A 15792-nucleotide genomic window follows, 5' to 3' on the forward strand; every position below is an offset into this window, starting at 1 on the left:
CATGAGTTTTCCTCCTTGTTTCTTCTGTCCTGATACTATGGTTGTTATAGTTGCTGGACAAATTCACAGTTTATGTAGCTTATCTCATGTATTTTTATACTATTTTATCATATTTTTAGAATTTGCAAACTATTTTTTCTTCCAGGAAAGGCTGGGGGAAAAGGAGGTGTGTCTGACAGTGAGGGGGTGGGAAGACCTTATGTTACCACTTATGTGTAAAGAATGTTTATAAATGGGGGATTCCCTGTCTCTTTTTCCAAATGTTGAGTCTAACTCTTTCTCACTCCCCTGAATTGTAGCATCCCCTGAAAGGGCCCCACCAGCCCCGGGCCCACAGGCCTGAGCTCAAAGGCCATGCCTCCTCTGCAGGTGTACCTGGCTGCAGGCACTGTGTACGGACTTGAGGGCCAGCTGAGCGAGCTAGAGGATGCCGCCCGGTGCATCCACAGCGGCACGGATGAGACCGAGCTGGCAGATCTGGAGGACCAAGTGGCCACGGCAGCAGCCCAGGTCCACCACGCCGAGATCCAGGTAAGAGCTCTCCCCTATGCCCAGGTGGAGGCAAAAAGAGGGGGTACCTCATCTCCCACGAGAGTCATCTCTAAGCCTTTGTATCTGTCCGTTCCTGCCGTCTCCAGCAGACTTCATGGACATGGTCCTCCCAGGATGCCACCAAATCCTCCTTTTCAAAGTGCAGCCCTCCTCTCCCTGAATTATAGCCTTGATAATATACGTCTTCCAAACCTATGCCATCTTCCTTTGACAAATTCTCTGACCCTTGCTATAGAGGCTCCCACCCCACCCCAAGACCAGCTTCCCTAACCTTTAGCACGCTGTTGATTACCTATTTAATGCCAGTGTTCCCCATGATAGACTGAAAGTTTCTTGAGAACAGGACTCTAGCTGTCTAGCTTAACACCGTAAGTCCAGTGCCTAACATAACACCAGACATGGGTTTGGGGCCCAATAACATTGAGAGGAATAAATGAATGAAAAATTAAGTGTAGAATTCTTAGACCAGTATTTTGCATGATTTTCAATGTGGCTGTTTTAGAACTAACTACTATATTTTCTGTAACTTTCTGAAGATGCTTGTTTGCAGTTTTCATGGATAGCCTCTTAGCCTCTGATTCTGGATCAGAATTGACTGTGGACTAAGTAACTGATTCTCAGACTGGGGTCTATGGACATATGCATATTCAGGGACCCACGAAAAATGCTGGTCTCTGCAGCATAAGCTCAGTGTAGATCCCTGGTTCACTGATATTTCTGTAGACCCTGCATCTCAAAACTTGCCTCGTTTGGAGAATGGGCATCAGTAGAAACCATCTCTGGACAGAGAAGATGACAGTCTTGGGTGATAATTATTTTTTTTTTGATAATTATTTTTAAATAAATATTTCTATTTTAAAGAGTCAAAAATCACAACAACTGCTGATACCGTTAAGCATTCTTAAGAATGGGAGGGCACCAGTTCTGTGCTAGGAATGGCCTGGGAATGGGCTCATCACATATGACCCTGTTGACTGTTTATTACCAGCAAGAATGGCTGAAGAGAAACTCTCCTCAAATAAAAATCATTTCCCACAAATGCCCCTCAACATTTAATCAATTCATAGTCAGTGTGATATAAAATAGAATCAAATCATTTGTTTTCTGGGGGTGTAGTTTGCAGCAAATATTTCTCAAATGGCTTGGCAGGAAGTAATATTGTTATGGATGACTGGGAGGGTTTTATTGGATAATTAGTTATTTCTGATTCCAAATTTTTCTAGGCTTAAATTACTGCAGCCATGTTTTATGGAAGAAAATCCTGGCATCCAAAATATCTATTTTCCTTGTGTTTGCATGTGCCTTGTTGTTGTTGTTTAGTAGCTCTGCTGCTGCTGCTGTCGCTTCAGTCGTGTCCGACTCTGTGCGACCCCATAGATGGCAGCCCACCAGGCTCCCCCGTTCCTGGGATTCTCCAGGCAAGAACACTGGAGTGGGTTGCCATTTCCTTCTCCAATGCATGAAAGTGAAAAGTGAAGTCGCTGAGTCGTGTCTGACTCTTAGCAACCCCATGGACTGCAGCCCACCAGGCTCCTCCGTCCATGGGATTTTCCAGGCAAGAGTACTGGAGTGGGTTGCTATTAGTAGCTCAGTTGTGTCCACCTCTTTGCGACCCCGTGGACTGTAGCCCACCAGGCTCCTCTGTCCATGGGGCTTGCCTGGAGGCAAGAATACTGGAGTGGGTTGCCATTTCCTTCTCCAGGGGATCTTCCCAACCCAGGGATCAAACCCAGGACTCCCGCATTACAGGCAGACACTTTAACCTCTGAGCCACCAGGGAAGCCCGCCTGGAGGGTAGATGTGCTGAATTATGTTCTTAGCTTAGGTCAGATTCCGGGGACGCCTTCACTTTGGAGTTTAGTGGGACAGGCTTGCCGGGTGCTCAAGGAGAGTGCAGGACCATCCACGGGGCAGCGTGCTAAGAACAGCTGGCCACTGTGTCCTGCAGGGTCACCTCTGTGAGCATTCCTGGGAAATGTCTCTCTTAACTCTTAATATCAGGAAAAGCTGTTCTCCTAAATACTTGGTCTTTATCTGTGAACACAGAGTCCTACACTGATCTTTTTGCTTTGGCTCCCAGAAAACTCAGAACTGAACTGGTCATCCCCTTCTATTAAGAGCGAGGGTAAGGGTCCCTGGGTATTTGGTCTTAGGAATTAATGGAACACAATTAGACAGAAAATGATAGATAGGCAGATAGACAGATAGATAAAATGCAGGCAAAACCAACCCTCAGCAATTTCCTTTGCTCTTTCTTCATCCTTTGCCCGTGGACTAAAGCAGGAAAAATTAACCCTTCTTATTCCAGAGCCTGGCAGTCAACAAATCAGATCAGCAACTTGCTGTCTTCAAGGGGAGGAGCCCTCTGAGCAGAGCCCTCTGAGCAAATCCATCCATCAAAATTGCTTCCAGGAGAGAGTGTGGGCGTCTCACTCACACAAGTTGCTAATGACTGACAACAGTTTATCAGCAATCTGTTTGTCTCTAAACCAAGGGACTGCCCTCCTCAGTGTGAAATTTGAGGAATCAGAATAGGCAGGCATCTGGGGGGCAGGGAGGGATGAGGGCTGCACAGTGGCCCCCGCTGGGGACTGGCTGCTGGGCAGCTCACTAGTGTTCTTTGACCAGCTGCCACATCCTGGCCTTTACCTGCCTCCTCCTCCTTCTCTGAGTAAGACTGCGGGATAGGGGAAGCATCTCCCATATCTGCTGCCCTTTCAGGCCTTCTCTCTGCATCTCCTAGAGCAGCTCTCTCCATGGGCTTCATCCAAAGAAGCCCTCAGTAAATGACAGCGGAATTAGAATTTGTCTTGCGCAGCACGAAATAGCTTAGGGACAGGGGAGGCAATGGGCTTTCCTAGTGGCTCAGATGGTAGAATCTGCTTGCAATGCAAGAGACCCAGGTTCAATCCCTGGGTTAGGAAGATCCCCTGGAGAAAGAAATGGCAACCCACTCCAGTATTCTTTTTTTTCTTTCTTTATTTTAATTGGAGGACCATTACTTTACAATATTGTGGTGGTTTTTGCCATACATCGACATGAATCAGCCATGGTGCACATGTGTCCCCCATCCTGAACCCCCCTCTCACCTTCCTCCTCACCCCCTCCCTCAGGGTTGTCCCAGAGCACTGGCTTTGAGTGCCCTGCTTCATGCATCGAACTTGCACTGGTCATCTATTTCACATATGGTAATATACATGTTTCAATGCTGTTCTCTCAAATCATCCCACCCTCGCCTTCTCCCAGAGTCCAAAAGTCTGTTCTTTACATCTGTGTCTCTTTTGCTGCCTTGCATATAGGATCATCATTACCGTTTTTCTAAATTCCATGTATATGCATTAATATACTGCATTGGTGTTTTTCTTTCTGACTTACTTCACTCTGTATAATAGGCTCCAGTTTCATCTACCTCATTAGAACTGACTCAAATGCATTCTTTTTTATGGCTGAGTAATATTCCATTGTGTATAGGTACCACAGCTTCCTTATCCATTCGACTGCCGATGGACCTCTAGGCTGCTTCCATGTGCTAGCTATCACTCCAGTACCCTTGCCTGGAGAATTCTATGGACAGAGGAGCCTGGCCGGGTACAGTCCATGGGGTCACATAGAGTCGGACACGACTGAGCAGCTGACACAGGGAAGGCAGTGAAGACGTCGGGGTGGAGGGCACACACGTTGGGCTGGGCCTGCTTTCAGGTCTCCCGTCTGATGCCCCAGCACACCCAGGCTGCGTCATAGCCCCCTCACTCAGCTCTGCCAGCTTCCTCCTGCCTCCTCCAGTGTCCCCCATGCCAGGTCTTGGCAAGAGGCCTCTGAGGATGCAGCAGCATGGTGCGGGCATGGGCACTGGCATTAATTCTGAGCTCTGCTGTGAGATGTGGGTGCATCACTCATCCCTCTGAGCCACAGTTTCCTCGTCTGTAAAACCAAGAGGACAGTGCCTGCGTCACAGGATTATGACCGAAGCATGAGTGAGTTCATTTATTTAAAGCACTCAGCATGGTGATGGCACACAGTGATGCCCTTTTCTAAGAGCAGGGACCATGTCTTCTTCACCCCTGGGGACATGGACCGACGGGGATTCTTTCCTAGCACTGAGTGGACTGTTGTTCTCCGTATCTACCTTAAGACATTGTTGGAGAAGAAATCTGAGTTCCTTCTCACCTTCCGATGTTATAGTGAAGGAAACCAATGCCCAGAGGCTGGAGGGAGTTTCTCAAAGCCACTTGGCCTCTTCATAGAGGAAACGGACTTGAATCAGATGCTGCTGGGCCTCCCACCTAAGACCTGGAGCTGTGATTTTGGACTCTCGGAGTCATGGAAGAAGGAAGGTGGATCTCCAGCTCCTACTTGCCTTTCAAAACTCACAGGGTGTTGCCTCCCAGGGAAGCCTTCCTGGACCCCACCCCCACCCCTATGCTGAGCCCAGTGGCCCTGGGCCAGGGTTCCCATCATGCCCCAGGCTTCCATTTATCCCTCAGGGACCTCTGACAGGGGTGACATGCTCTAGAGCTAACAACTGGAAAATTGAGTTTACAGAGAGGGATCCGTGGTTTATTTTCTTCACTACGGTACCAGGTAGAGACATGCCTGGTGGAAGTTGAATGAATGAATGAATGAGCATATATCAAAGCAAATTTGTTTTCTATAGGTTCATAACACTTTTAATAAAGATTCTCTCCTCCTGGACTTTGTGCCTACTGATTCTGTCTTTCTCTTGCATTAAGATTTCTGATATTGAGAGCCGGATTTCAGCCCTGACCAATGCAGGGTTGAACATAGCACCCTGTGGGCGCCTCACCAGAAAACGAAACCAGAAGCAAAGGAACCAGGTGAGTTTGTCCCTCGCTCCATCTGCTGGAATACCGCATGACCTGGAAAACGCAGAAGATAAAACACCTGTGGCTTCACGAAGGAGTGCTGATGCCTGTGTTCTGTTTGTAGGTACAAACCATAGACACGTCGAGGCATCAGAGGAGGAAACTGCCTGCTCCACCGGTGAAAGGTACGCTTACATCAGACCACAGAGCCACCCAAGAATCAAGCCTGACTCATTCACTTAGAGTAACTCAGAGATCTGAGTTTGAGGACCAGATCTAATGAGGTGTTCTCATCCAGAATTACCCTTGTGGAGAGTCTGTCTTGCTTTGGATTCCTCCAAGAGGCAGACCCTGGGACAAGGATGTGATATGGGAGGTAACTCCCAAGAAACACGGATATGGGAAGAGAGAAATGATTCAGGGAAGGAAGTTAAGCCAATACAGTGTACTTTGATCAGTATTAATAGTTTGCTTCTTTGTGCAAATGATGCTAAACCCTGATGGGGACTTCTGGGAGACAGTATTAACCGTATCTCACACTTTCCTGCTCAAAGAATTAGGAAGATGAGGTTTTTCAACTCTCATCTTTGCTTGAAGGTTATTTTGGGCAGGGACATTAACTCCCTGGTACTTCTGACCCGCCCCATCACTCAAGGGCTAAGAGAGAGTGGTGGTGCCTGCAGCAGGATGCTGTCAGAGTGGACTGGGATGGTGACTGTCAGGGAGATGTGAGCACATGCCGAAAGCATCTAACTCAGGGCCCGACTTAGAGGGATTCCAGTAATGCCAGTCCCATCGCCCGTATCTACTGGTCGTTTTCAACCATCTCCCTGGATTCAGAAGCCACAGAGTGAGGATGCCAAACTAAAAATTTAGACCTACAAAGTAAAAGAGTAGAAAGTCAGTGGATACATGTTTGAGTCCTGGGTCTACCCTTCACTGTTCAACAAACATTTACTCAATGCCTACTTTATATTCCATGGAGCCCTAAACAATGAAAATACACTGCAGATCCATGAGCTCTTATTTTGAAAGCCTTGGGTCTCTATGTGTTTCAGAATCATTTGGACTTTAGAAGGGCAATTCGGTCTGTGTGCCGTGTGCTTCCTAACAGCCCCCTCCGCGTGGTGTCTGGTGTAGCGTCTGATAAACACATCAGTACCCTGCAGCCAAGTGTGAGAATGCTCATGCTCTGTGGGCGGGACAAGGACCTGAAACGGCCACTTGTCAGCTTACATCAGGTTTTGCCATTAGGCAGTTTTGACTCCGAAGTCATAAAGATTTGCCTTTTTTTTTTTTTTTTTTGAGCCTTTTATATTTCAGAATTGCAAATAAGAGTTAGTAGACTGTATTGGATTATCTCCAAGCTACCTTTTTGCCAGAAAGCCACCAATGAATGATGCCTTGGTTTATTTGATCTACCCCAAAATAAATAAGGACTTCCCTGGTGGCTCAGAGGGTAAAAGCGTCTGCTTACGATGCGGGAGACCCGGGTTTGGTTCCTATGTTGGGAAGATCCCCTGGAGAAGGAAATGGCAACCCACTCCAGTACTCTTGCCTGGAAAATCCCATGGACAGAGGAGCCTGGTAGGCTACAGTCCATGGGGTCACAAAGAGTCGGACACGACTGAGTGACTTCACTAGTCACTAGTCAAAATAAATAAACAGGACAAAACGTTCCCACAGTCAGACCTATGGACCCAGAATGAGATGCCAAGTCTAGAACAAAAATCTGGGTAGAATGGACAGCTGCTCCTTCTTCCTTAACCATCAGTCCAGCTTCCACATGATACTCATTCCTGTGTTTCCTTTTAGCTGAAAAAATTGAGGCATCTTCAACAGCCACCATTAAAACATTTAACCGCAACTTCATTCTCCAAGACTCCTCGACAAACGGGACTAAAGAAAGGAATAGCACCCCCAAGGATTTGATAGTAAGTCATCTCTGTCTTAATGCCAGTTACTTTCACTATTGATGGCCCCTCCATTCTGCAGCCATTCTTTCTGTGGATCCCCAGTCAGAACTTCCTGCATGATCTCATGGTCTGTTGGTTAAATGACAGGGTTCTTTATATTGCTAAACTCCTGGGTATGTGAATACATTCTCTCAGCTATATCTCCAGCTCCTTTTAGGAACCAGGTTTAATATAAGAGAAATAAAAACATGTAGACAAAATGTAAGGTCTAATTGAGGTGTACAAGTTTTTATTCTGCCTTTGGTTCATATTCACTCTTCCTTAAATTTCTTGTTAGCCATTAATTACTTGTGTTCCTACAAAAAAGTCAGCAGCTGCCCATAAATGTGGCAAAGAAAGGGATAATGGATAATTTGCATAAACCTGGAGATCACGTAAGAGGGCTAAGGGATTACACCAACATATGCTTCAGAATTTTGCAAATGCTCGATGCTGCTTACGTGGGAGGTAAAGATCCAGCTGAACTGCCCCGGGGATACTGATAATGCTGAGGGGGCAGAAGATGGCTGGTGACAAGACTGAAGCACAGGCAGACCTTTTATGCATCACCTGTTGCTCCCTTCCCTTCCCCCCCGCACTGCCCCTGTGTCCTGAGCACACAGACACCAGGAAATGGCACAATGGAGGGCACGCTCTTTTGAACTACAAGTTACTACATCTCTCAGGCACCATATGGCAGCTGTGCAGCCCACTGCCTTTGCTTCACTGGTGAGCCAGTACCCCGACCTTCCAAAGTCCAACCACCTGGCTCCTGGCCATTATTGCAAAGACCTAAAAAGACGCACTATTACTCTAAAAGGGCAGACCACTAGGGCCAGGGAAGGAATCTGTTATAAATAAGACAGTTAAAAATAAATTACCTTAGGGGAAAGTGGGAGGGTGGGGAAGAGGGATAAATTAGGAGTTTGAGATTAACATATACACATTAGTATATATAAAAATAGACAACCAAGAAGGACCTACTGTATAGCACAGGGAGCCGTACTCAACCTATAAGGGAAAAGAATCTGAAATATATATACATACATACACCTAGGCTGCCAAGGTGGTGCTAGTGGTAAGAACCTACCTGCCAATGCAGGAGACATGACTTGGGTTCAATCCCTGGGTCAGGAAGATCCACTGGAGGAGGGCATGGCAACCCACTCCAGTATTCTTGCCTGGAGAATCCCATGGACAGAAGAGCTTGGCGAGCTACAATCCATAGGGTTTCACAGAGTCAGACACGACTGAAGCGACTGAGCACGAAGCTCGCATATATACCTGAATCACTTTGCTGTACTCCTGAAACTAATACGACATTGTAAATCAACTATACTTCAATATTATTTTTAAAAAAAATAAAGAGAATAAAGCTCCAGGTCCCCCCTCTCTTAAAATTAAAAAAAAAAAAAACCAATAAATAAATTACCTTCCATAGAGATAGAACATAGATAAGTGGTTGCCAGGGGTTCTGAGGAGGGAGCACAGAAAGAAGTGCTTAAGGATAAGAGGTTTTACTATAGAGTGAGGGTATGTTTTGAAACTTGACTGAGCTGGTGGCTATGTAACATTGACAGTGTACTAAATGCTGCTGAATTGTTCATTTTTAAATGGTTAATTTTATGTTTGTGAATTTCACCTCAGTAAATTTTTTTTTAATAAGTTAACTTTAAATAACACAGAAAGGTTAAAAATGAAAGGATAGATGATGTTTGCTAAATAAATGGAAAGAAAAAACAAAGGGCAGGAATGCTACTTTCAAACAAAGTAGAATCCAAGGCAGGAAGCACACAGAAGAAACAGGAGGGGGCATGTTTAGATATTGATAAAATAAAGGAAATCATGAGCCTTTCTTGAACTGGAAAACAGAGCAATTTAATGTGCCATGGTTAATGACTTTAAAATTCTCCTATCAGCCCTTGGAAGCCCAGTACACCAGAAATACATACAAATTAGATAATTTGGAATAGTGTAATGACTAAGCTTTAATTAAGAAATATATCTAAAAAACATATCTAACTTTACACTTAACAGAGAGTTCACTTTCTTTCCAAACATCAGTGGACCACTTATAAAAACTGATTTTATACCAACTACAAAGAAAGCCTCAATAAATTCTCACAGGTAGAAAGTATAAAACTACCCTCTGTGACCCCAATCCTCAAAATAATCTCACATGTTCTGAAACTGTTGAAACCCCAACAACCAAAGCCTGATGGGGCTGGTAAGTGTGTACACATCTCCATGCTCACTTACACACACAGACACATACAAATCACACACCAGTAGTGCTTCTTCAGAAAGGTGAGGCATGCTAAATAAAATATTAGCAAATTAAATGCAGGGGTACTTTAAGTAATAAATTACCAGATAAATCTTACAGAATGCAACAAGACCTTTAATACTGAGATAATGATTAATAAATCCCACAAAAAATTCATTCTTTCCAAATTAACTTATAATCTAATTCTCGTAAAATTCTTAGTGAGATTTTCTTAGAACTAAAGTTCATATAGGAATAAATATGAACGAATAGACAAGGGCAATTTGCAAAGTTAAAATGGTTTTCCTGCCAGATTTTTAAATAAATTAAAAACTGTAAAGAAATTGATGATTAATGAAATAGAATAGAAAGCTCAGAAATAGATACAGGCACATATGAAAGTCTGTTTTATGAATTTTTTAAGCCTTAGGAACCAGTAGAGAAGGTATAGATAATTAAAAAAAAACAACAACTGTGCTTGGCAAATTAGCCAATGGGATGTAGTCAGAAGGGAATCAGTTTGTCTCACTCCATATACCAGAATGAATTTCAGATGGATTAAGAAGTACATGTAGAAATGCATCACTTTTTGAGTGCTGTGAACTGTTCCACTGGGCAATGGGCATGAATACCTTTCATGACATAAAAAAGCAGCAGACGTTGTAAATGGCCTCGCCTGCTTTCACCGAGTGGCTGATTGCACCTGCTCGTTTTCCACCTCAGGAGCCCACCCTGGAGTCTGCTGTGATGTGTTAGCACCGTGGAGCCCCACTGCCAGTGACCCACTGCCTCCGGCGTACACGACAGTGCCTTGCCCCAACAGCCATCGAATTGCTGCACGGATTTCCACCTGAGGAGAGGGCCTGGGGAGGCCACAGCGCACCCCTGCACAGGGCTGTCCTGACACCTCAGCCAGAAAGCAGACCCAGACTTCAGCATCAAGGTCTTGCCTACTCTCTGCCTTAGGCTCCCAGGGGAATCCAAGACAGAACCCCAGATGCTGGCTTCCAACAGCAGAGCTCCATGTTCAAAAGATGCGTCCTCTCCCTGTTCACTTTGCTCTGTGTGTGGTCTTTAAGACTTCATTTTATTATTTTTTTTTTACGCTTTTGATTCAACTAGAATTACATGTCAACAATTTGTCCCAAAATACAGTGCTGGGGTCAGGGGATAGTGGAGGGAAGGGTGTTAACATTTAAGTCATCAGTTCTTATTAATCTCTCACAGGCATGTCTGTCCTACAAATGCTTAGGAGAAAAGTGAAATGCCCCTGTAGTGAGCACTAGGGACTGTCTAACTTGGGAGCCCTCAACATCAAAGTCTCCCTCTAGCCACCTTGTTCCTGCTGGCTTCTCGCCCACCACACCACCAATTCCTCCCATCACTTTAAAGTCGGAAGCCACAGGACAGAAAGCTCTCACTCACCCATGCCATGCCCGAGTCTATCTGAAACAATGTCTCATCAAGAATTCAGGGCTCTTCCTTGGACTTGCTGAGAGTCTCCCCGCTCTGAAGGGGAGAGGGGCCTGAGAAAGCCCACCATTGGCTTAACTTTAGTGCATTGTCCAGAATCAGTAAGATGTGGTTTAGCAATGACCGCGTCTAAATGAGGTTTTAGGTAACTGGATGATTGCGGAATTCAACCACACAAGGAAATGCTGTACTCCAAAATTTACCTCCCAATAAAAATTCAGCCGAAGTAGTAAGAAGACCCTAAAGATAAAAATGGTTAAGGACCAGCCTGAGAAAACTTGCATGTCTGAATAAAGCAAGGACCAACTATGAACTCAACAGACGCAAGAGTTGACGCTAACTCCCCTTGTGTGGTCTCAAATGCATGACTGTTCAGTGTGTTTATAAAAGCAAATGGAGTTGGAATTTCACTCAATTAATTGAGTACTAGCAACCTTTTTTAAAATTTTCCCCTTGTATATTTTGAATCCAAGGAAGAAGGTACAAGATGGAAAGTAAAGGAATAGCATGATTGATGTTTATTAAGGGACTGCTCTGAAGGAGGTGATGGACTTACCATTCTAATCCTTATAGCAACCCTATTCAGTAGGTATCCCCATTTTTCAGATGAGGAGACTGAGGGCCAGAGTGATTAATTTGCCAAAATCAGACCTTTAAGCTAAGTGTAATTTGAACGCCTGACAAAGCCTCATTCTGTGTTGTTTTCAACTTCTCTGTTCTTTTGCTGCTGTGCACATTTCCAGACCTGACTTGCTGCTGAAATGTGTGTTATGATCCATTCCTGATGGGGGTCTACCTATCCTCCAGTAATATTCCTTGCTGATGCTGTATATGTGTTATCCAACAGAAATGAGTCCTTTGAAATAAAGTAAATCTTTGGCTTTTCGTTCTGTTGGCGTGGTTAAAAGCAAACAAATACACAATTTTAAAACACAACAAAAAAGATCTGAGTTCCAAATAGAGCGTTTTCTTTAAGAGGCATGAAAAGCAACTACTGTTGTGTTACAGTGTTAAAATATTCAGTTTTCCTTGACAAAAATGTGTACTGTGTAAGCCTTGCAAAAAAAAAAAGAAGAAGAAGCCTACTCTATGGCATTTGAATTTTTATAAAGGTTTCCTTGTGCCAAATAAGTGCAAAGATTTAATTTACTATTAAAATCCATACACATATGTTATAGTTCCAGAAGAATTATTTTGTCATCAAGTGATTTTGATCTTCAGTGTCAATATTTATATTTAGATTAATTTTTATAAATGAAAATATTTTAATGGTTTAAGAAAATGAGGCCAATAGGACCATATCTTTGATGACTTCTGAAAGTATGCTTGCCTTCATGTTATATGCACATTGCCAAGAATTACTGTCAAGAAAAATGATCAAGAAGTAAAAGTCATTTATGAAAATAATGTTTGTGGGTGTGTGATTTTTTCGGTTTTGGTTTTATTGGTTACAAAAGACTGGGAATGAAGAAGGGGTAGGGAAGTCAATGGCTAGTCATTGGCAGGGCCAAGATGCAAAGCCATGGTTGCCCCATACCCCATGTTCCTTCTGGTTATACCACTCACCTCTCCACTGCTTGTCTTCCTGAGAACAGAATCGCCCAGGACCACCTCTACTGAGGGGTCACTCAGGTAAGACTAGCAGTTCTCAAAGCAGGAGGAGGGGCAGTGTGATTTTTGTGCCTCAGGGGACATTGTCACAACTTGCTGGGGGCAGGACGCGCACAAACAGTAGCCAGGGATGCTGCTAAACACCCTCCAGCGCACAGGACAGTACCACCCAAAACAAAGAATTACCCAACCGAAGACGTCAGTGGTGCCGGGTATGAGAACCCTGGGTTAGACCCTGGAGGGAAGCCTGGACACCTGTGGAAAAGCCGCTCCCACCTCCCCGGGGACTGTGTGGCTGAGTGGGAAGCAGGGCAGTGACTCTCTCAGAGCCTTTCACAGGCTCAGAGGCAGTTGTTGGTCCTGTGAGGCTGGCCTGCTCACACACTGGCCCTTCCATCCCCGGATGGGAGTAGGAACCCACAACAAAACTGCAATGAATGAGGGAATAAAACAGCAGCAAAGAGCAGATGGACCGAGAGATGGTCATACTGAGTGAAGTAAATCAGACAAAGAAAGACAAACATCATATGATGTCACTTATATGTGGAATCAAAAGAAAATGATGCAAATCAACTAAGTAATGAAACAGATTCACAGACATAGAAGCCAAATTTATGGTTACCGAAGGGGAAGGTGGGGAGGGATAAATTAGGAGTTTGGGATTAACAGGCGCAAATCACTGTATATAAAATAAACAACAAGGATTTATTGTATAGCACAGGGAACTATATTCAATATCTTGTAATCTATAATGGAAAAGAATCTGAAGCTGCACACCTGAAACTAACACAATATTGCAAATCAACTATGGCTTAAACAAAAAGAAGCAGCTGAGAGCCTTCTCTGCCTGAGAGGCTGACAGTAGTACTCAAGCTTGAGTGGGCATCACAATCCCCTGCAAAAACACAGATTCAGGGAATAAATCCAGTCACCTCCCATCCTCAGTTTACCTTCCTCTATGCTCCCATGGACGGCAAGGATATCAAACCAGTCAATCCTAAAGGAAATCAACACTGAATACTCGTTGGAAGGACTGATGCTGAAGCTGAAACTCCAGTCATCTGATGTGAACAGATGACTCATTGGAAAAGTCCCTGATGCTGGAAAAGATTGGGGGCAGAGGGAGAGGAGGGCATCAAAGGATGGGATGGTTGGATGGCATCACTGATGCAATGGACATGGACTTGGGCAAACTTCAGGAAAAGGTGAGGGAAAGGGAGGGCTGGCGTGCTGTACTCCATGGGGTCACAAAGAGTGGACACGACTAGGTGAGTGAACAATAACAACAACGCTCCCATTAATGTGCATGGCACAATATTCGCTAAACATTCACAACCAGTTAACACTTAGGTTGGTGGGGCATTTCAGATGGGGCCAGCGGGGAGAATGACACCAGGAGACCCTCTGAGATATTCTCTGGGCAGCATTTCCAGACCAGAATTCCTGACTTCTCTACACTGCCTCCCGTCCCCAAGCACATTCCCATAGGACAGCAAGACATGGAAACAGCTAAGAGGGTTCAGACGCACTCCAGTTACCCAAGCATTTGTCTACCCTAACCCAGAAGCCCAGAAAACTTGTATTGAGCAGCCAATGTGTGCTGACACTCCAAGTATTCAAGAGAACCAGTTTGAGTCAATAATTTGAGTGTCAAGAGCGATAGGCAACTAAACTTGTAGAAAATTTACAGCTCTTCTTGTTCCCAGGATAAACAGGAACAGAGTAAAGATAGTATTTTCCCCTAAGAAATAAGAGCTTGATTTGCCATGCCAAAAAAAAAAATAATAAAGTGACCCAGTATTCATAGCATTTGAAGGCTGCCAGAAAACACTGAGCTCTACTCTTTGACATCCCAAATGCCAGGTTGGTGACCTAGCACCTCATCTGTAAAATGGAGTTAAAATAGCTTCCTCATGGCGTTGTTAAAAGGTTCACTGAAGGGCTTCCCTGGTGGTCCAGTGGTTAAGAATCCACCTTGCAACATTGGCTTGATCCCTGCTCCAGGAAGATCCCGCATGCCATGGAGCAACTAAGCCGTCTATGCGCCACAACCACTGAGCCCACGCCTACAGCCCATGCTCCGCAGCAAGCAAAACCACCGCAATGAGAAGCCCATGCTCTGCAGCAAAGAGTAGCCCCCGCTCACTGAACCTAGAGAAAGCTGGTGTGTAGCAACAAAGACCCACCAAGACAAATAAATAAATAAATAGTTTTTGAAAGATAAAAGTTCAATGAAGTAACACACAAGGAAATTTTCAGCAGAATGCTTGGTAACTATAGGTCCTCAATGTCTTCCTTTTTCTCTTGAAATACGAAAAGCATTAGCATATCAGCACCAATGATTTATTTTGCAAAATGTTGTGCCTCAATTTTTCTACTTACGGTAGAAGAGATTATTTTTCTGCAAATATTCACTCCCTTATCCCCCTAACTCTGGGAGGAGTGCACTGCCTCACCCCACTGGAGTTGGGCTTGGTCATGTCACTTGCCTTATGGTTGGTGGAGCACACTTCTCTGTCTCTGGCTACTATAACAAAAATACCAAAGACTGGGAAGTTTATAAACAACAGAAATGTATTTCCCACAGCTCTGGAGACCGAGAGTCCAAGATCAGAGTGCCAGCATAGTTGGTTGTGGGGAAAGTCTGCTGCAGACTTCTCACATGTCCTCACATGGAGAGGGTTCACTGGAGCCTCCTTTAAAAGGGCACTAATCCCAACCAAGAGAGTGGAGCCTTTCTGATCTAATTGCCTCCCAGAGGCCTTACCTCCTCATATCACCACCTCAGGGGTCAGGTTTCAGAACATGAATTTTGAGAGGACACAAACATCCAGACAATAGCATTACTGAACCCTTGGTTTGGACTTGGCCATGTAACTTGCTTTGACTCATGACATGTTATTAATAGAAGAAGAGCTACATAAGGGACTTGAAATATGTTTATGGAGTTGGGTTGGCCCATTTATATTTGCCATTCACTATGAGAACATGACATGGAACAACAGATCGGTTCCAAATAGGAAAAGGAGTACGTCAAGGCTGTATATTGTCACCCTGCTTATTTAACTTATATGCAGAGTACATCAGGAGAAATGCTGGGCTGGAGGAAGCA

The 15792-nt window shown here is 44.5% G+C and overlaps 1 protein-coding gene across 3 annotated transcripts in view; it reads left to right on the forward strand.

Moving 5' to 3' along the window:
- The window catches only part of MYRIP (myosin VIIA and Rab interacting protein), a 224861-nt gene extending 212718 nt beyond the window's left edge, over positions 1-12143 (forward strand). For all 3 annotated transcript variants that reach the window (XM_070359165.1, XM_070359163.1, XM_070359164.1), the window contains 5 exons: positions 370-531; positions 5283-5387; positions 5500-5560; positions 7191-7309; positions 10320-12143. In XM_070359165.1, the coding sequence (XP_070215266.1) occupies positions 370-531; positions 5283-5387; positions 5500-5560; positions 7191-7309; positions 10320-10352 (480 nt within the window). In that variant the 3' untranslated portion in view covers positions 10353-12143. The remainder of the gene's footprint in view (positions 1-369; positions 532-5282; positions 5388-5499; positions 5561-7190; positions 7310-10319) is intronic.
- The last annotated feature ends 3649 nt before the right edge of the window (positions 12144-15792 follow it).

This window comes from Bos mutus, chromosome 22 (genome assembly GCF_027580195.1).
Source record: "Bos mutus isolate GX-2022 chromosome 22, NWIPB_WYAK_1.1, whole genome shotgun sequence".
In the NCBI taxonomy this organism is placed as follows: Eukaryota; Metazoa; Chordata; class Mammalia; order Artiodactyla; family Bovidae; genus Bos; species Bos mutus.